At 40.1% G+C, this 21,844-nt stretch overlaps 1 protein-coding gene across 1 annotated transcript; it reads left to right on the forward strand.

Moving 5' to 3' along the window:
• The first annotated feature begins 323 nt into the window (after positions 1 to 323).
• On the forward strand, positions 324 to 20,316 carry HACD2 (3-hydroxyacyl-CoA dehydratase 2). The gene is made up of 7 exons (XM_032189785.1): positions 324 to 482; positions 5,551 to 5,668; positions 6,027 to 6,045; positions 10,825 to 10,913; positions 16,895 to 17,016; positions 17,696 to 17,874; positions 20,084 to 20,316. Exons 1-7 carry the CDS (start codon positions 349 to 351, stop codon positions 20,164 to 20,166), a joined length of 744 nt encoding a protein of 247 aa, XP_032045676.1. The 5' UTR covers positions 324 to 348; the 3' UTR covers positions 20,167 to 20,316.
• Positions 20,317 to 21,844: the final 1,528 nt, after the last annotated feature.

The following is a 21,844-nucleotide window of genomic DNA, read 5'->3' on the forward strand; positions in this document are numbered from 1 at the left end:
TATTAATTTCTCTGAGGGAATTATAGACCTATTTCACCCTTCTGGAGTGAGAGCATGGGGGGGTGGGGGGGAGTATTTTTAACCTTTGAAGATGCGATTGAAAAGGGAAAAGGGGGCTGGGGGGACACCTCACTCCCACCCCAGGGCGAAGAGGGGCTGTGGGGACACCCAAGGGGGGCTCGGAAACACGCCGGGGGGCCGCGGGGCGGCTCCTTCCCCCCAGGGCCGGGGGCGGTGTCGGGGCGGTGCTGCCCTCCCTGCCCTCCTCTAAGATGGCGGCGGCGGCGCCGCGCCGGCCCCGCCTCGGCGTGCGCTGAGAGCGGGCGGAGGCCGCGGGAGCGCCGCAACATGGCGGCGGCTGGCGGCAGCCGGGCGGATAACGGCTACGGCAGCCAGCAGCAGCAGCAGCCGCGGCGGAGGAAGGGCCCGGGCGCGCTGGCCACGGCTTACCTCGTTATATACAACGTGGTGATGACGGCCGGGTAAGAGCCGGGCGGGGAGCGGGGGCTCGCCGGGGCCGGGCTCCCCTCGGTGCCCGCCCGCAGCCCCGGCGGAGCTTCCCCGGGGCCGGCCGCGGCTCGCGGTCCCCCCCGGCCGCCTCTCGCCCCCCTCAGGTGCGGGCCCGGCGGGCTCCGCATGGGGAGCGGGGGGACGGGGGCGGCGGTGGCGGTGGGTGCGCCCCTGGGCACGGCGGCAGCAGCCGCAGCGTGCTGGCGGTGGGCTGAAGGAGACTTTCGTTATCGTCGTTATTATTGTTTAGGAGTGTTATTGGGGCCTGGGTGGAAATAAGGCTGGGGGTGTTTGGGTGGTAGGAGGAGGAGGGAGCCTTGGAGGGGGTCCTGGGGGAGCGCTCCGCTGGTGAGGCCCGGTGGGTGAGGCAGGACCGGGATCCTGTCTGTGGGGTAAGGCTGGGGCAGAATTGGTGCAGATGAGGCTGGTGGCTGGGCTCGGCGACACTCATCGTAGCTGCTGGCGGTTGGTGCCACTTCAGCTGTAAAGTCCTTGTGAGGAGCAAAGGTAACCCACCGGGAGAGCTCGGCTCTCGCTAGGTGCTTGGCACACATCGCCCGGTAGGTGCCTCGCTGCGAGGTGCAGCTGCTGGGAAAACCCATGGCCCCGTATGGTATTTGCAGGGTGCTTTGCCTAGAGCGGGGATAGTCGTTACCCACCAGTGTGATATGATTTAATCATTTTATTTTTTCTCTCAAGCAGAAATACTTAATTACCCGAACAGTGAAACACAATACTGGCAGTCAGGAGCTCTCCTCTTTTCAGTTTTCGTGACATCCCTGCACAGTGCGGACAAGTTAACCTCTCTGAGTACTTCTTAGAACTAGAAACACCTGCCTGTTGGCGTACTGATACTTAATTCACTTATCTTTATAAAAGATCTCCAAAAACCCAAGACAGAAATTGCATTAGAAATAGAAAGGTTTTCTTAAACATCATGAACTTTTTATCATGGCACACAAGCTCCTAATTGTATGAAACTTCTTCAAGAGAAAACATAAAATCCAGGTGTTGGAAACTAGAATCACATAACATAAATCTATACTTCAGTTCCTGTTGCCACGTAAATGGTCGTGATGTTACCTGTTTTCCTGATTTATATCAAGCTTCTTAGAATAGTCCAGTCTGGTGAGATGTGACACTTCAATGTGAGCTGCTGCTTCTGGGAATATGTATGGTTAGATGATATCTGCAATCTCGGGAGCTACCAGAGAATTCCTGTGATGAGTGTTCACGTCTCTGCATTGTCACTCACTGCCCTTCTTTTGGGGCAGGTCACTGAGGGCTCTGACTGATAACTTGGTTTCAAATAAAGAAAGATTTTTGTGCTACCCTAGCTACTGCTGAAATTTGGCAATATACAACATCAACCACAGAAAAAAAAATACGCATTTTCTTCTAAAGGCTTCATAATAAGGTAGTTTTTCAGGAGTTGTTTGACAGAAGCTCAGTTCTTCATGTAAGATTGACACACAGGTGATGGCAGTAATGAGTTACTGTCCCCATGTCAGTCAGAGTGCTCAGGCTCAGTTCCCCAGACAGCGCTGCCTTGGAAAGAGAGCAGTGAAATGAAAGCACAAAAAATTCTGCCCAGATGATAAAAGTGATGCTGCAAAAGCACACAGCAGCTTTGTCATGCAATGGTATGCAATAAAACATATGTTTTAAAATCTTAGTTGTTAGCTTTAAAATGGATGAAGTGACAATCACAAATCTCAGTGCAATTATATTTACTTTGCCTTTTTCTTGACTTAGCTGAAGTGAATGTATTGACTCTAAAAATAATTGATCTTATTTCTGATTTTATACTGTAGAGCACACAGTATATGGATTCTTGGTAATACGATGGCTTTTGCAAGACCAAAACCATACAGAAAGTATATATACCCATGGATCTCTAAATGAAGCCGTACACACTCTTATCTTTTAGTTCACATGTGGGTGTGTGGGTGAGTGTTTTCTTTCAGAAAATGGACCCTGGTGTCTCACAGCAGGGAATAGCTGGTGCTGCAGTGGTTCTCTGCTGTACTTGCTGGGTTTGCTGACCATGGTTCAGTATGTTGAGCTGAAGAAAGGGATCTGTCTTTCCTCTCTTACACGTAGTCAGTTTGTTATTCTCCTGTCACAGCATGGCAGTGCAGTCATGCTTGACCTGGCAGAGGCAGTTCATTCTAGAGACATAGAGAAATTATTTCTTAAAAAGCGTGGTTGGCTGTGGATGATAAGGATGGGGCCTCGCTGTTAGTGTGTGAATGTTTGGTAAGCTTCTTGAACGTGTGATCTTGTCTCTTACTTTCAGCCAAGTGTGATAACTGACTAGGACTTCCAGTAGAAGTAGCTGATGGTGGTATATACAATGAATTTTGAAGGGATTTCACTCAGCAAGATAGATCTTAACGTAATAACTTTTGAGTTTTAAGAGTTTGTGTTACCATGCTGAGCAAAGAGTGCTCTGAGTTACGGGTTTCATTGTCCACGTCTTCAGTGAGTGGTTGCTGAGAGTCAAAGTACACTTCTCCCTATTTCAGGTTCATTTTCTCTGTAGATTTGCCATATTCTCTGTTTGCATAAACAAAGCAGAACTTAAGTGGACTTTGCACATTTTTTAATTAAACTAAGGCACTAAACTAGTGTCCTGAGCATGGAGTTTGCTTATCAAGTCTGAGCAGCTGAAAGTAATTTTTAAAAAAAGTGTGTATTCCATATTCATTCTCCATAATTGGGATTAATCAAAGAGTATAAAAGTCTAGCTTAAAGTCTACATCCATGGCAGTTTTTATTTAATGATACATCAACTACAGTTGGTGTATCAGGTAGAATTTAGTGTGTAGGTCACAGAAGCTGCAAGAATTAACTTCTTGTTTAGCCTGCATGTGACAGTGGTGCCTTTTCCTGCCCTTTTAAACTGCTCACCAGGTTTCTATTTCATTTGATCTTGCTGCACTCACCTACTTCTATTTCCTTTTCCATAGTCATAGGGGGAGGAGAACTGTCTAAGAAATGCAGAAGCAGGACAGAGGTACTGAAAGCTTTGACACCAAGTAGGCACATCCTGTAACTTTGTGCAGATTCATGCTTTGATGTGTGTTAAATGCTCTTTAAAGGACAGTAATTTACTGGGGAGGGTGGAGAAGACAAGTAAGGGGCTGAAGCCCTTGCTTGGGAACAGGTGAGAACAGTTGGCTGCAGGTGCCAACAAGCACTGCTATCTGGTGCAACCTGAGAAGTTGCTCAATTTCATGAAGTTTCTCAACAAACAGGGAGGATTAGGAAAAGTAGAGAAACAGAGAGATACGAACAGGACAGCAACAACATGCTGTGAGCTCTTATTCCAAAAGAGAAACATTCAGTGTTGCAAGGGACAGTGGTTGATCCTGCAGTGCTTCCTGCCTTATGCTGCACTGAGGTCCAAATTAGAAATTCATCCGATTCTTTATAAACAGGAGTTACCTGGCAAGTGTCTGTCTTCTGGTTTCACTGAACAGTTTTAACAGAAACAGCTTTTTACTACTGAGAAAAGGGGAGCTTGTTCCTTGGTCCCCATCTCTCTTCCCCACTCCTGCTGCTTGTCTTTCGCGCGCATCTTCTGAGAAGTCCAGGCAGAAGTGAAATAGCTTTATTCCAGTCCTACTAACAAGCATTGTTATAAGCACAAACTGGGATGCCAGAGTTGCTTGTTATTGAAAAATCTGCACTTTAAAGTATATTTCAAACAACAAAGTATTGCATTTGGGACAATATTTGTAAACACATCATAATACCTAAAGTAGCGGGGCACTTGTAAGCATCTAACATGCTGTAAATTACCAGGGAACGTGAAGAAATTCCTTTGGAAAACCACAGCTGTAGATGTTTTTTAAAGGGAGAAAAGCTGTTGTGTACTTAGGAGCCTCTCTGTGTGCCTGCAGATACCTCCAGTGAGGTGCCTGGCTGTTAGCAGAGGCACTTGGTGACTGCTAGCAGGAGCTTTATGTCAACACTTCTGGGTTTGGCAGGAGGTGGAGGTGAGGTGGAGCGGCATTCGGAGTAGGTGAGGTCAGCCTGGGGACGGCAGAGTCCATGAGAATTTGGGGAGCTGCTGGCAGGGATTTCTCTTCATCAAGCTCTTCTGCCCGTATTTGCCACAAGCAATTGGAAACTGACATTAACAGGAGATGCTAATTTCAGGCAGAAGGGTATTTGAGCAGAGCGTAGCCACCCTAACTCTGTGGCTTGTCCTGGACGTGGGAAGAATTTCCAAGGCTGTGGGCAGACACCCGCTCCGGGCAACTGCAGTAGTGGAAGATGTCACTGCACCTCCCAGGACTGGAGGAGGAATTTTCAGGTTTGCTCCCTAGATCACCTGAGGGGAAGATCAGCAGCGTTAACAGGTCACATTCTTCATAGCATAGCTGAAGTTATGTAGGCGTTATTATTTCTGTAGGCCCCGCATATGTGTCACTTACAAAGGAAGGCTGGGACAGGAGTGGACACGGTCAATTGCAAGGCTTTTGCAGGCTGTTTTCTTGCAGTTACTTATCCATAACTTCCTCATAAGATACATTGTAGAAGTTAAGCTGGATGGTCTGCCATGAAGCCTGAGGTTTTACTTTGAATTGAAGCATTAAACAGTTGCTTTCTGAGTCTTGTTTGCTTATGTCACAGTTCTTGAAGTTACAGTGTGGCAGGAGATCCTAGCGGTAAATGGGTTTGTGTTCAGAATAAACAATGTGTGATGCCAAATCTTATTTAAAATGACATGAGTACCTTTCATAATTTAAATACAGCTTGCTGAAAAATAAATCCAGGTATTAAAGGTATTGGTATCATGCTGGTGCTGTAAGATGTTTAAAAATGCATAATACTTAACTTCAGTAAACTTGCAGAGAATCCAAATATTGAATGTTTTCAGTGTTACAGAGAGTAGGCAAAAAGTTCCTGGCTTTCAAAACAGTTACGTATCTGCTGCCTTCTCACATATTGAAAGAGACGTGATGGTTTTCTTTGTATTTATACTCTACTTAATGTCTCCTTATCTCAGACTTGTTTCCTCTATTTCAGATGGCTTGTTATTGCAGTTGGTCTAGTTCGAGCATACCTGGCTAAAGGTAGCTACCACAGCCTTTACTACTCAATAGAAAAGCCCCTGAAATTCTTCCAAACTGGAGCTTTGCTTGAGGTAGGTGGAGTTGTCCTCCCAGAGGTACTTACATTTTTGTGAGTGTTTTCTTTAGCAGAAATCAGGCAGCCTTTGAGCAGTACTTTCTAGGTACCATGTTCTTCATTAGCATTTATAGGGTAATTGAAGGTAAATATAACTCGTGAAATAAATTCAGCACTTGTGTGACATATTTCCTTCTACCAAGCAGTGAAGGAGCTTACTCTCAGCTATTCACCTTGGGCAGCAGAGCTAAATAGTAAGCTTAATCTTTGAGATATAAATATTGAATCGTAAGCTCTTGAGATAGAACTAAATGTATTTCTGAATTGCTTCATTTGACATGTTAGTAATTTGATTTTTTTTCTTTTTGTTCTAGATTCTGCACTGTGCATTTGGTAAGCCTGCAAACTTCCAGTTTTATTCAAAGAAAACTGCACTTTTAGTGGCATATCAGCACTAAAAAATGTTATGGTCTGTGAATTTTCAGGTTTAATTCTTGCATAACCCCCTAATTTTTGCTTGAAGCACATTCCATTTTTTTTTTTTTTTTTACTAAATGATTTGACAAGTCACAAGAAGGAAAATATAACAGCTTTTAATCACTTAACATTCATTTTTTTTATAGATCCTTCCAATGCCACAAATGAGAGCAGTTTATAAATGTTTTCTAGTAGATCATGACTCTCCATTCTCTACATCCTATAATCTTCTGTACCAAGCTGTCTTTCCTCAAATCCTACTTGTAGCTGCAAGTAATTTAAATTCTAATGAAAATGACAGTTCAAGCACGCAAACTTTGCCCGTGTCCATAGCTCATAGGCATGTGCTATGAAATTGGGAAGCAGGAAGTCACTCTTTATCCCAGATTTGACTGTGTGTTAATGGAACTGTTTGTGAGAACAAGGATTACTGAAGACTTGAGTTGACAATTCTCATTAGCAAGGCCTGGTAGGTTGGTGGCAGGCCCCCAGTTGTGTGTCAGTAGCAGTGTAGCAGTGTCATGAATCAGTTAACCTGAAGCGTCTCATGTTTCAGTGACAGAGTTGCATTTTATCTGGTTTGTTAGTCGTTACAAGTAGCAAATGTTTTGGCCTCAGCATCTGGATTGTTTGTTTGCGGAACAGGTGATGTAGAAGTCTCTGCAAGATCAAAGCCAGTGTGCTTTAAAAGGGAGCGCTGCCTGGCTGTGCCTTGGCTTAGCTCTGAATTTTTCTGAACCCAGCCTTCACAAAGAGACATTTTTATGGTCTAGTGGTTGGTCTTGTGGTTTTACATATAAGTGTCTGAGCTCCTTTCTGAACGTTTACTAGCTACTATTTGAAGAATAAGATAGCACTAAGGTTCCTAAAGCCACAGTGACAAACCTGTTATTTTTCATGTATAATGTGATCCATCTAAATACTAAAAGGTGTATCACAGTGTTACCAGTAAGCTCATACTGATTTTCTGTTTAAAAGATTTTACTGAATAATTATGTGCAATAGTTGGGAAACTTAAAACGTTTTCACACATTTGTCAGCAGAGGGCAGTGTAATTCTATATTCGATGCAGTAGTTCTTCCATAATTAGGTTACTGTGAAAACATTACCTTACACAGGGCAGTTTGTAGACTGTGTACAGGTCATACCAAGAAACGAGGGATCAGATGCTCTTCAAATTAATGTAAAGCCTGCTTAATGTAACCCTGCTGGTGTACAGAGATACCTACTGCTTAGGTGAAGGAAAAGCATGTGCTACTACTGACTTGCAAGCAACTTGAGTTTTCTGAACATTCTTAAAAATAAAATAAAATATTGGTCTGCCCAGTAAATGTCTGATCCTCTCCAGAGCTTCACTTCACCTCTTCCATCTTGGAAGTGATGCTTCCACTGTAAATAAATTATTTTCAAATGATGTCTTCTACTCAGTTTGTTTCAATTAATTGTAATTAGTATACAAGATTTTGTGAGCATTCCTGTTAGTTTAACTAAGCAGAAAATAGCTGTGTGCATCGGTCTTCAGTGGATGTTCTAACACAGAACTTGACATTAAGCATCTAAATCTACAGCCAGTGCTATCACCAGAAAAGCAGAGGCATTGGCTATTAAAACAAAAAGGACTGTCGTGAATAGGAATTTATCATATAGTTGCCTGTGCTGCCAATTTGGTCCTTTTGATCCCATTTTATTTTACTAAATTTCAGTTACTGTTTTTTACCTGAATAATCTATACTTAGCTTAAAAAACAAAACAAAACAAAAAATCTTTTTGACAGATTTTGAAGTCCTACTTAACAACTATCAAGAAGTTAAATCTCAGACTCCTGGGCCAAAAAAATTGCTAATAAAATGTTCTTTTACCATGCTAAAGCTAATGCAGAAGCACAAAAGCTCTCATGCCTTGCTGTTTCCTTAGGCTAAACTTGTGTGCAGATGTTAACTCTAAGAAGTTAACATCTGCTGTGTAAGAATTCTCTTGGATTATCTTTTCCGTACTCTCTAGAATATACGTCCATGCAGTTGAACAGTAGAAGTAGTTCTGTGTTGCTGCCTTCCAGGCTGCTGCAGAGCAGGGAACAAGTTTTCTGTACCAGCTTGTCTGTGTGCAATGTTAATCCTGGATGAGTTGAAATGAGGTGTGGATCCATTTAGCCCATGTTATCCTCAGTCACACAAGTTAATATTAGTAACGAGAGCTATTAATGGAATGTTGTAACATTTTTATGCCATTATAACTCTATCCTTTTGCTTTCCCTAACTTTTTTTTTTTTTTAACAAAAAAAATACTAAACTGCCCACGGAGGTTTTTTGCTGTCAGTGGAAGTATTTGTCAGCCAAATGAAATGAGGTGCTCTTACACAGCTGGATACAATGCTGCTTGTCTGCTGTGATGCTGTTTCTGGATGCTACGATGACTGGTTCCAGGCTTTGGAGGAATGTTCTGGGTATTATGGAGGGGAGGAAGACTCTTCCTGATTCTGTTAAAAGTTTCTATACAGGAAGAAGCAGGAAACTTGCAGATAGGCTTTGCCCCTGGAGCTGTTATTCTTTTTCAATAGAAAAACGGAGCGATGACAGATGGTTGTGCATACCAGCATAACTTTTCCCTCCACGTCTTTTCAGTAGAATCTGAAACGTTAGCATCTGTGAGATACATTCTTCAAAACATGAAAATTGATAGGGGAATGTTTCTAACAAGCACGGTTGAGAACGTAACTTTGGCATGTGGAAAAGATTTAAAAAGTGGAGGCTGTGATGTGTAGTACAGACACCAAGAGGACAGATGGAAGGTCAAGTAAATGGAAAGGGAACATTCAATTCCTTGACTTGTGTAGCAGACAGAACCCAAGTGCGTGAATAGCACTGATAGCACAGGAGAGCTTCTGTCTGGAGGAACTTGGTAAGAAAAGAGGTGACAGGAGTCCCCAAAATGAAGAAGCTGTGGTGGGAGTGGTTGAGAAGGGAATGGAGAAAAGCAAGAAAGCTTTGGGAAGTATAAGCCCAACCTACAGAATCACTATGGTACCAGCCCTCACACCACAGCGGTGCTTACTGGTAGCCCTTTGGGAAGTTGATGTTGATGCTGATCGGTTTTCCATTATGCTGCCTAGTTAGGAGGGACAGAAGAGCTCCACCTTCAGGTTATGCATACCGCCTGGTCTCAGCTGGGACCTCCCTGGGAGACAACTTGTCAGGCTTGGAGGATTTTCTGCTGGAGGTTGGAGGCTTAGTCCAGGACCTGGGAGAGGTGTGGGCAAAGCTTGCTTGGTGCTTGCTTCTGGACCAGAGAGCCCTGTGTCTGCCAAGACCTGCTCTAGCATGTGCAGTGTTAACTAACTGGTAACATGTTTTTAAAGTTGCGGAGTTTAAAACTGTCTGTTGGATATGTTTTTAGTGCAATTAGTAAATAATTAGAGGCAAGTAGAGGTTACATAAAACACAGCCAGTGAATTCGCGAATCACTGAATTTGATCTCGTGTTTTTGGCTTAGGCTGGCATTGTCTTAGCCATAACAAAAAGTCTTGTCGTACTGTGTCATAATCTTGTATGGCTCCTACAGAGTCTTGTTGGCTTGTTTGGAGATCAATTTTCAAGAGCATCAGGTTATTTTGTTTAGGAAGGGATGATACAAACCGTTTAAAAGAAAAGGTATTGTAGATGTGAGCCTCTAATGACCACAGATCGTGGGATTTTATAGCACCCCCTTTTGTGTTGTCTCAGTAACACAAATTCTGCCGTGATGTTTTATAATCAGAAATCAGATTATGAACAATGCATTATAAAATCAAAAAACTGTACAGATTTTTCTATTTTTCTCCAAAAAAAATGATTAAACATAGTGACTGAAATTAATTTTAATGAAACTTGCTTTTAACTTCTCTTATTCTTCATTTTTCTTCCACTGTATAACTTTTTCTTGTTTCTGAGACTGTTGTGCTGCTTGCTGTGGTTTGCATTGGTTTTAGCACGTACTTGTTACAGTATTTTAGCAGTTACAACTGCTCTTGCATTTGTCTTCATCATGCTGTTGGAAGAAAACAAAACTTTGTGCTGTAGAGTAAAGGTCAGTTTAATCAGCACCTCTGAACATGCTCAGAAGAGCCAGTTAAATCTGCTTCTTTTAGAAAAATAATTGTTTCTGTACCTATCAATGCATGAACTATTCCTTGTTTTGGTTTTATTTTTAAAAGTTTTGTTCCCAGGAAGGAATTGTAACTGTATCTAGCCGAATAAGGGCTAGGACTTTGTTTCTTCAAAGCAGTTGTATTTTTTTGTTTGCTGTTTTGAGGGAAATGCAGTGCAAAACATCTAAATTGTTTTTACCTTTTAAATCATGATAATTAAGAGAATCTTGAATATTTTAATTAAACAGGTTTTATTTGAGACACTGAGTTAGCTTCAATCAAATAGCTTTTGGGATACATTCTGTTGTTTTATATATTCGTGATGTGATTTCAGCAAGGCCGATTATTTTATTTGCATTTTGATATACATTATTTATGTTTTGATATACAAAGTCCCAGTCAGGGGATTGCATTGTCTCAGGCCTTGTAAACGCACACTTCATACACTCAAAATAAAAAATTTCTCTCCTTCCAAAAACTTCGAGTAACTGGACTTTGGCTTAGCTGTATTTTATTTCACCACCGCCATCCCAATGGTCAGGGATCTTTACTAATTCCAAAATATCTTCCAGGCATTGTTCCCTCTTCTGTTGTTCTGACTGCTTTCCAAGTGATGTCAAGGGTTTTCCTGACCTGGGCAGTAACACATAGTGTAAAAGAGGTAAGTTAAGCTACAAAATAGATTGGAAAAAAAAAAATGACCCATGCTGAAAAGCAATTGATGGTTACTGTTTCATTTTCCTCAAAATGTCTTCTGTTGTATCGCAACATGTGAAATTTTGTGTCTGTGTGGATCAAAGGAAATAAAAATAAACCTGATGTCATCTCTTCTTGATAATCAGATAGATTGAGTTATGAGTTTCTTGCTGTAAGACAAATAGCTCCTGAATAGCCTTTGTAGTCTGTACTGAAAGCTGAGCAGGAGGTCCCCAGTACGTAATCTGGACCCAGGATTTGGGAAAGAATTCTTGTGTTGATCTTGCTAGTGCCATATTCAATAGCAGGATCTCCTCGCTGTCCCTGTCTGTCATACACGATTTGCTTTCTATACCACAGCATGTGGAAGCTCCCCCTTAAATCATTGTCCACAGCAATCCCCAGCTGGATGTTTTCCCTCATCACTTTTCCAGGATAATCTTCCCTCTGTCCTTCGTTAATCTTTCTTGCATTCAAGCCTAAGTGGGTTTGGGGTTCTTGGTTATTGTATGCCATAACAAATATTGCTGTACTTTACCAAATGTCTGCAGAATCTTCTGGAAGCGATCTTATTTGAAAATTATTCCCGACTGACAGCTATTTTAATATCTGAACGTGCCTTAATTGAAACAGATAATGCTGACTGACTTCACATCATCTGAACACCTTGCAGTAGCTCACAGATGCTGCATCTCTGCTGTTACTTTAGCCAGTTGATCTCTGTCTCATTAAGGAAGGAAATTACTCCTGATGTCAGCGTGGCTGGCTGAAATAAGTGATAGTCTTCTACATATAAAAGATATGTTTTGACTTGACATGGGGAATGTCTTAAAGAGCTTGTGTCGTTGCCAAGTCTTCAAGGAAGCTGCTGTGTCTTCATTACTCCAAAACCTGTTACCAGAATGTCCATCCATAGGTGGAGTGATACAAGTCACTGTAGTTCCTAATAGTTAACTGCCCTTTATAATATTATAATGCCTGCTCATGTGGAGCCGTAATTCCATGCTGTTCCTCAAGTATGAATGTTAGTTTTCTCAGCAAACTTAAAATCTTGTAAATATTTATCTTCTGACAGATTTTTCTTTTGGCGCAAATAAAAGAACTCTAGGCCCTGTCAGTTCAGTGGGGATAAATGCTAGGTTCTGAACAAAAAGGGTATAATGCCAAGACACTGGATATTAAATACGTATGTAAAATATTTTAAAGAAGTATGTCTGTAATTTTGCTTGTTGCTTGTATAATGTTGGAGTACCTGGTGCTTCAAAAACAGCAATAATCTATTTTTATGAATTGCCTCCTGGCCTGAAGTAATCCAAAATGTTAAAGACCAAATGACCTAGATTAAAACAGTTCCATGTGTTATCTGCAAGACATCAAAGGGAAGTCTGTAAAATGATTGTGGGTTAGGTGCCCACATTCTCACCAGAAAAAGAACACCAAAATGGGAGAATACACAAGGAAGTTTAGCCTAACTAATTCAGTTTTTAATAAGGATTATTCCAACATTATTGCTTTTTTTTTTTTCCTCTCACACTTATGTGGTCTTTTGGTTAACGTCTTGAGAAGAGACTGTCTTATGTGTTAAACTTTTTTAATGTCTCAAAGTGGGCATAAGAATGATGAGGAATCCTGTGATGAGTTTTTCACCTCTGACTTACTGGTTAATAAATCTCGCCCCACCTTCACCCCAAGCAGAGAGCATGCAGTCTCACCTGAGGAGATGTATTTAAAGTGTCACAAGTGTTCTACTTTTTCTAAAGGGCTGTCTGCACAAGTGAGCTCCATGCTGAAGTCCAGGATAAAATTCTCACACAGCTTTATGGAACTTGTAAGCTATGCAGTTGCATGATGAGGTTCTTGTAAAATAAAACTCAATTTTCCTCTTTAACTTTTTGAGTGAGAGTTGTTCAATATATTGCTTTTCCAGACTGCTTTCATATATAATGTGGTTAAAAGAAGAAAAGTCTGTATTGCATCCCTCCTTTCTGTCAGAATACACTTCTGGATACGTGATGTGATTTGAAGCATGCTTCTTGCCACTAACATGTTTGTGCTTTTTGTTTACTTTAGTGCTGATGTGTTGTTAAATTCAACATGAAAGTATCTATTATAAATGTTAAAGCATGGCAAATGTTAAAGCACTGCACAATTCTCAGAGTTGCAATGAGATTTTCTCTTGCCTCCACAATATAAGTAGCTGTTGGCTTACTGGAGAAGGGTCTGGCATGTAATACAGTACTTGTAGTCCAGAAAATACCATTTTGTCATTGTATTGGAAAGCAATTGGTTTGGTGAATTTTGCTGCTACTTCTACAAAGGAGGGAAGAGAATGAGGAGTGAAGGGCTAGAAGAAAGTAGGCGTAAGAGAACAGAAGGTGCCCTTCAGATCAAAATTCTCTCTTTGAATTTATGTGAACAGTAAGATCACCTGGTGACATCGTAGCGGGCCTTTGTGGAGTTCAGTGTGACACCCAGTTCTTGTAGATAATTAAAAAAGGTACCAGCAGTGGTTTAATGTTTATCAAGTTGGGTGTGGGTACAATGATAAGTAGCATATGTATTTAGAGGAACACAATCTAGAACACAGTCTAAAGTCATGGTGTAAAGACATACAGCTTACTGGGCAGATCATTAAGACTCCAGCATCTGCAGCGGTGAATTTGACAGTTGTAAACATACTTAAATTAAAAATATAAGAGAGCAGTAATTTTTATCATTTAAGATTGAGTTGTAGTAAGAGAAGTCCCACTGGAAGGTTCAGAACTCTGAATGGGTGAGTGTTGTTGACAGGCCTAAACCATCACTGCTTTACATCTATGCAAAATTTGAGTAATTCTGTACAACACAAATGTCTGTCAGGCTCTTTATACCTACTGTGAAGCTTCCTTTTTTTTTTTTTTTTTTTTTTTTTTTTTTAAATTGATGTGCACACAGAACCCAAGCTTTGGAGGGAGATGTGCTGTTTTATCATTGTTGCATACTGCTGCTGTTTGTACTCTTCTGCACTGGATTGCTTCGTGATGTGTTTAGCTGAAATTCTCTGTAACTTCTCACTGTTACTCTTAATATGGAGAAATCTATAGAATTTCTGGGTTTATGGTATCTTCAACCTTTCAAACCTTGCTCAACTTTAAGATAACTTTTAATGCACCAGGAGAACAGTAAAAGCTTCTCAGGCTTTATTTTGACATTTCCTAACTCTGAATCTCATCTTTGTATCATAAAAGGCTATTAATCCCTTATATTTTAACACAGATTATTTTGTATTCATAGTCATGAGACAAGATACATTCAAGACTCTCCTTGATACATTGGTTTGAAACACATGCTAAAAAACTATGCCCATGGTATGATTCACCCTAATTAAGGCAGTTGGACAATAAGTTGTATGTGGAGTGTAAAATGTGCTTTGACTTTGTCTAACACCACTTTCAAGGACTGGGATGAAAAGGTGGAGGAAGAGAGATTGAATTCTGAGGGCAATACTGGGATTTGTGGTTTGAAAAGAGTCTGCTGCTTGTTGGCTGTACTGTACAGTGATGTTACAAATGCAGCATTAGCAGGGCCTAAATGAGTAAAGCTCTTGAGAGACTGCTTTGTAAATCAGTTCCTGAGGGGTTGATAACGTGCATCTCAGAGATTATTTGAAGTATTGAGAAATTCAGTCCTCAAAGAGAAGCTCTAATGGTGACAGTCTTCTGACAGATCTGCTAATATGTAAGAAACATGCTCTTTAATGATGAACTTTGGAATGTAGATAAAATATGATGATAAAGTCCATAGCGGTCTCCTGCTCCTCACTGCACAGACTTGGAGTATTTTGAAAAATGTATAGGTCACTCTTATACTGGGAACTGGTGTTTGTTTTTGTAATTTTTTCATTAAGCAGGGTCATGAGCTGTAAAGTCACAGTCCGTGATTCCTAGTCAAGTGACCTTAATAGGGGTTGGCTTTGTTGTTTTGCTTTTTAAATGGTGTGAACTGTTTTAGTAGTTTCCAAATACAGTTCTAGTATTAACATAAATAGAAAAAAACTAGAATTGAGAAAGTAGTGTTACAAGTCCTGTGATAGAACTGGATTGTAACTGCCAGGTTTTCTTCTTCTATGTGCATCATTCACTGTTAGCATCCCATTTTTTTTGTCCTTGGTCATGTCCTTGGGTGCTACTTCAAACTACGCATTTTGTTTGTTGGTTCTACTGACTTCCACAGTTAGGGAAAGAAGTGGGGTTTCAACATACGGATCAAAGTCTGCGATGCATAAGCTTAGATGAACTCAGAAGCTGCTACTCCTGATTTGACCAGAAGATGCAGCTCTGGAGTGCTTGTGAAGCATGTTGCTCCTTGGGAACAGCGGCATCTGTGAAGTGATGCTGCCAGGCTGAGAAGTAGGTCTTGTTTGTAAAGCAGGGTTAGGATCTTTTTCCAGAAACTGTATCAATGTAAAAATAGCTTTGGTCTCTACTCAGGAAGTCTTGAAATAAATCTTGGATGATGTTCTTTTATGGTGATATAAGGGAGATTAATATATATGGAAATTACATAGTTTCACAGAGTTTCAAGTGAAAAAGAACAAGGCATGTTTGTCACAAAAAGAGATGAAAATGACTTGAACTGCTATACACAGCAGAAAATGGAGTAACAGTAACTCTACATTACAGGATTCCCAAGAGTTTTGTACAGTTCTTTCTGGGTTTAGTAGTCTGTAACAAAGTTTTTGTTTTGTTTTTTTTTTTTAATGGGTAATCATTGAGCTTTTTACACACAAATGTATGACCAGTCCCCTCCTCTGAAAAGGTTTCTGCTTGCCCCTATAATTTCTTGTTCCTTTGTTTGTACATGTACTTTGCCCAAGATGAATAGGGTGTACCACCCACACCTACCGACTTCCTTTTCCCTTTTTTCAAGAGTAGGAGGCAAAAAAGAAAATGCAGCCCCTTGTGGTTGAGCTCTTTTTGTTCCCACGGTCTACTGAATTTGGGCTCAAGGTATTCACACAGCTGAGAATTCACAACATGCTTCTGTTGGGTGGCGGGGGGGCTGCGTTAAAAATCGTGTTCACTCAAGTTTGTCATGCAGGTATGTGACCCCATATGCTTCTTCATAACTGCTGTTCCATCTGAAACTTAAACCTCATAATTACACTCCCAAATGTAACAGTTCATTTTTAACTTCATGCCTTTGAAGGTTCATCTTCAAAATACGAAGGGAGTAAAAGCTGTTTCAGTCATGTGCTTCTGGAATTAAGAGGTGTAAAGCAGTGAACCAAAATGATGCCTTGAATATAACCAACATCAGAAAAACAATGCTGCATGCAGTAAGCAGAAAGAGGAGCAGGGAACAGCGAAGCAGGTAGTTAGTTGTGAAGCTTGCCTGAGGTGCCACAACCTGAGCTTCTGGTTCTTCTCTCCTCTGAGCCTGTATCCTGCTGTTAGCTGTCTTGCTGCTGCTCAGAATTAAGACCCAGTTTCTCATGTGAAGAGAGAGAGGGAAGCAGTTCTTCTCATACTCAGAAATAGCACTGACTAGGAGTAGAGTGTAAAGTCTAAACCAGATCTGGAGTGTTAGCATCCTCTTTCCTTCCTGCACCAGAAAACAACCACAGGACTTAAGTACAACCTGGTACTGTATAGGAGTCGGCAGTGTTTTGGGTTGTTCTTGGTATTTCAGGGATTTCTTGCACTAATTTGCATTGCACAGAATGAGAGATCTTAAGTTTTCTGATCATCAGAGCTATTCTTAAGCCAACTAGGAAAATACAGAGCATGATGAGAAGGGTTTTTTGCCGTTGTTACTAATGTTGCTTTTATGCTTTTTCTTGGAGTCTGTTATCTAAAATGATGCAGTAAAGCAGCCCCTGGGAATTAATTTCTTTGGGGTGTTTAGATCTGGTGAGTAACTAGGAACACTTGAATTCATATTGAACCTTTTGCTTCTCTCTTGTAGGTACAAACGGAAGATTGTGTCCTGTTATTTGTAGTGGCCTGGACAATCACTGAGATAATCCGTTACTCTTTTTATACCTTTAGCTTGTTAAACCATCTCCCTTACCTCATAAAATGGGCCAGGTAGGTGGCACAAGAGAAATCATAGCCTTCAAAGCACTGTTTTAACAGAGATATCTACCTTGTAAAAAATTTTGTAAAAGAACTATTTAAAATTGTTTCAAATTCTGTCATGGGCTAATTGCCCCATTTATAAATGCAACTTCCCAGCTTCTTTCCAGCAGATTTCTGTGTTGCAAATCTATTAAATGTAAGGTGAAAGTACTTTGCTAAATGGTACTGAGTTCTAGCAAAGCGATTGTTGTTTGTCAGACACTGCCAATTAACAGTAAGGGACGGCAGTAAATAAACTGATACTTAACAATAACTCTTCAGTGTAAGGGTAGTACATTAGGTTGGTGAAAAGTTGGTGAACACGTTGATTAATACTGACTGTGTTTGGCCCTATTTTGATAATATGACCTCTGCCAAAGAGTTCAGAAGCCAAAGTAACAAGCATAGGGGAGAGGAGACAGAGGAAATAGTTGTAAAAATAGCTTTCAGATTCTCAAAGATAACCTTTAAATAATTCAAACTTGTTTCTGACTTCAATATTCTTGTCTTGCAGTAATGTTCACACCTAATGTTTGTATGCTCTAATCAAATAAAAGCTAAGAAGTTAAGATTTGAATATCTATAGCTTAACAAATACTTTGTCAGTTTGTCAGAGCATTTAATCTTTTCCTTAACTGTCCTGTTCTAGGTACACGTTGTTTATAGTGTTGTATCCAATGGGAGTCTCTGGCGAATTACTCACAATATATGCTGCATTACCCTTCGTCAGGCAGTCTGGCTTGTATTCCATTAGTTTACCGAACAAGTACAATTTTTCTTTTGACTACTATACATTCCTGATCCTGGTTATGATCTCATACATTCCGAGTAAGTACAAGTTTGATCTCTTTTAAACATTAAAAATGGTATCAGGAAAAGCTAAGAATTGCGGGGGGGGTTGCATATATACAACTAATGTTGCAGAATTAATTTTGAAAGGTATTTAAAGAAGTCAAAACGGCAGGAGTTGCTTTCTACAAACACTTGTAATATAGTAATATTTTCCCCTCATATACTTGGAATATAAAAATAAATGTAGTATTTGGCAAATGTTGACTTTTTTTACCCTATTATGGACTTCTGTGAGAACAGGGCTAAAACAGCTTCTTAAAATTTGGTTCATTATCAGGCGTAAGAACTTTTGCAGTAATGGCTAGCAAGGCATTTCTGTTGAATTAAATTGAATTGTTGTTATCTTTGGTTGGTATTTCTTTACATGCTATGAAGATTTGGCTTTGCTGCTTAGAAACAGGGATTAGGAACACATCGGCCTTCAAACAATTTAGATGTGCAAATAGACGTCTAACGTGCAAAATGATGTAGTGACAATGTTGCTGCTGTTAGCTGTCTCTGTAGCTGTCTTTATATGAACCTTGTTTGTATAGAATGAAAAAATCATTCTAAGATTTAAATTTCAGCAGTGTGGCTGTCTGTAATAAGTGCTTACTCTTCCAGTGAACCATCTTGTAATTCTGACATCGAGATTCATAAGTTCTTCCAGCTGTTAAAAATGCATGAAAAGGGTTTTTAATATCTTCTCGTCTCCTTCTTCCAAAAACATTGATATTACTAACTCTGAGGAGCCAGAATAATATCTTTTGTTCCAGTGAAAATAAACACGAGTATTAATTACCTCTTGTGGGGTGGCTAGATCACAGCTGACAGGCCACACAGAAGGGAAGCAGATAGAACCTAGATAATTTTAGCCCTGTTTCTCCTTTAAAATTGCAGTCTCTCAATTTAAATGTTTTGTGATTCATTATCATTTGTGTGATGTGTAATTTCGGTGCAGTCTTTTTTTTAATTTTGAAATCATTCTTGTGAATTGGTATCTTAACTCCATGTACTAACTGTTTAGACTCAGTTGGTCTTAGGTACCTTTTCACAGGAAGGTATTCTGTGTTGTTCCACAGATACAAGAAAAGCTATGATCGATCGTTACATTCATTGATTATACCATAGGTCAGTTAGTCATTCATAAAAACCTGTGGGGGGGGGGATTCTTAACCCACAAAAGATCTTGCAAATTTTGGAAAATTTAACATCATAAAGAAAGCAAGATTTAAAAATAGAACTTGAGATTAACATTCTTGATAGCTGCATCTTACCATTTATCTGACTTTAAATATTTAATTTAGTACCTATCTGTCAAAATCGACATCTTGCCGGAAAGGATGTCATTCAGTTCTTTGCATATAGATTCCAACTATTTAGACTTCTAACAGAGATCTTTTGGCTTTGTATTCTGTTATGGTCCTGGACAGCTATATTAACTACTTAGCACTGGTGGAGTGAAATCAAATGAAATGCAGGCTTGGGGGAAACAATCAGGAGATGAAATACTGGGTAAAGAAAGCCAAAAGAGAAAACAGTAACCTAAAATTTAATTAAATAGTTTTTGGTTGGCCAACATCTACTACAAACACTATTGTAACTGATGTCATCTAGGCTGATGCTTGTTTAATTTCCAGCAGATTCACAACGATGGAAGTTTAGTCTCTCATGGGAAATTTAGCTTTTGCTGTTTGTTTTCCATTCCCTCCTTTATTCTTCTGCAAACACACTGTGTAATGTAGTCTTAAAAGGAAAAAAGCTTTACATAGAGGGTAAAGAGAAATGAAAGAAGCACCAGTTTGCATAAAGTTTCTTAGATTCTGTGAAAGGGACACTAGAATTATAAGAACTGAAATCTGGAAAAGTCATTCTTCTGGAAGGACTTTCATTCCTCATGGTGCTCTTTTTCCTCCCTGCAATGTTTTTTTTATTCTGTGTGTACAATTCAGGAAACTTTGTCATCCCACTTATACCTGCGGAAGTGTAAGAAGGCTTTTTGCCATCTTTGCCTGAAAATGTTATTGCTCTAGCAAAAATTAAATAGTACCTGAAGGGCAATATTGCTTATTCTTAAGGCAGAAGATGATTAGAGCAGAAAGTGAATAGGCACATTCCCTTTTAACAGAATTGGTGACCTTGTGTGTGACTGTGTGTATTACACTGACACAGAAGCCTGACTTACTACTTTGTGTTTTCTCTTCAGTCTTTCCCCAGCTCTATTTTCATATGCTACATCAGAGGCGAAAGGTGCTTTCCCACACTGAAGAACACAAGAAGTCGGAGTAATTCCAGCTCTTTGAGAACTTTTCAACCATCAAAATGCTGCAGATTTTCAATACCAAGCTTATTTATAACAAATATAACAAGATAAACTAAGTCAGAGGTAAAAGACCAATAATTTAGCAAGAATAACCAATAAATCCGATTTCACTGAAATTCTACGATGTAAAACATGCAAATAATTTTCAGCTTGCAGTGCTTCAGAAAACTTCTAAACTTTATATGGCTTGGCAGGTATCCTTTTACTTTTCCTTAAGTGATGTGCTAAAATGGTTTTAATTTACAACTAAATGCCTGAAGGTTACAGTATGAGTGATGAAATTGTACCCACTAAATGCTTGAATTGGGATTATATCACTGATACCTCCTCTTTTTTTTTTTTTTTTTTTGAAGTGTTTGACTGCATGCCAGAAACTGTATGTATTGCTGTGGAAGCAAACAATATGCTCTGGAATGCTTTAGGATTTTGTCAGAGACTCCAGTGGAGAATGTAATCCGGGCAGTGTTTGAATTTAGAAAGGTAGGTTATGTATTTAGAAGGTGATGAGAACAAGAACAGGAAAGCAATTACGGGAAATGAGGGGAATGTGGTTCGTTAGGAATTTAAACAGTAGGGTGTCTGACCGGAGTGTGTTCTTTGAAGATCTTGTTTAAGCTGATTACTCAAATGCTAATGTTAATTCAGAGGCTATAATGCTTATTTGAAACATTAAAACTCTGAATACTGCAGCCCTGGATACCTTATTAAATACTAAAAACATAAAAAATACTAACTGTAATATTTCTAGTGATATCAGTAATTAAACAATATAAGGAGGCAGGTCACCCAGAAAGAGGTGCAGTTCTCCATTTTTGACTTTAAATTATCATCTCTAATCATTGTCCACTATTTCAGTGGTACTCATCTTTCAGTGCTAAGAACTATTTGGTCTACTGTGGAATCATTTGAGGGCTTTGTTCCTCAACATGACTTTTCTTAAGTGACTAATGTGTATTGCTTTGGCACATCCAAACAGGTGCTTCCAGGCACTCAGCTTCTGAAATATTGCAAAAACCCTAAATAATAAGTTCTTTTTTTTTTTTTGAAAGCATATTATCTCATGTGTTACATTCTGCTTTTGCAGATTGGACGAGTTTTTCCTCATCCGCTCTTCTGAAAGAGCAGAAGAGCTTAGAAAGGTAGATTTTCCAAGGTCTTTGCTTTGGGTTCTCAGGCTAAACCTTGGGAAGGTAAAGCAGAAAAATGAAAGGAGTGAGAAAGCCACGTGGTGCAGCAGAATCCACTAATGCTGTGTGAACAGTGGCCCAATTATGAACAGACTGTACTGGGAGGAGGTGAGAAATGGAAGGGACGAAGGGATCAGGGAGATGAATGGACAGCCAAGCAAAGGCAAAAGTAAACGTAGATAATGGTCTTTGCTCTGTCATGTACTGAAAACGAAATAGTACTGACCTTACCCCACTAGAGCCACTAGACAGCAAGACAAGGGCTTCTCTGACTTCCCTCTTGTAACATTGTGATTTAGTGCATAAATCGGGTGTGACCAGGATACCTACGATGCTAGTTTTGTGTTATGCCTGCCAGCACCTACCTCCCCCTGGACACAATCCATATCTGTGTCCCAATTATTTGTGCTCCCAGTTCTCCCTAAACATAGGGTAGTAAGTACTAAGCGCACTGCCT

The sequence above is a fragment of the Aythya fuligula genome, chromosome 6, assembly GCF_009819795.1.
Source record: "Aythya fuligula isolate bAytFul2 chromosome 6, bAytFul2.pri, whole genome shotgun sequence".
Taxonomy (NCBI): Eukaryota; Metazoa; Chordata; class Aves; order Anseriformes; family Anatidae; genus Aythya; species Aythya fuligula.

Coding starts and splice junctions, on each gene's coding strand:
- HACD2 (XM_032189785.1), top strand. CDS start 349: ATGGCGGCGGCTGGCGGCAGCCGGGCGGATAACGGCTACGGCAGCCAG. Junction 483..5,550: donor AACGTGGTGATGACGGCCGG/GTAAGAGCCGGG, acceptor CCTCTATTTCAG/ATGGCTTGTTATTGCAGTTG. Junction 10,914..16,894: donor TAACACATAGTGTAAAAGAG/GTAAGTTAAGCT, acceptor TCTCTCTTGTAG/GTACAAACGGAAGATTGTGT.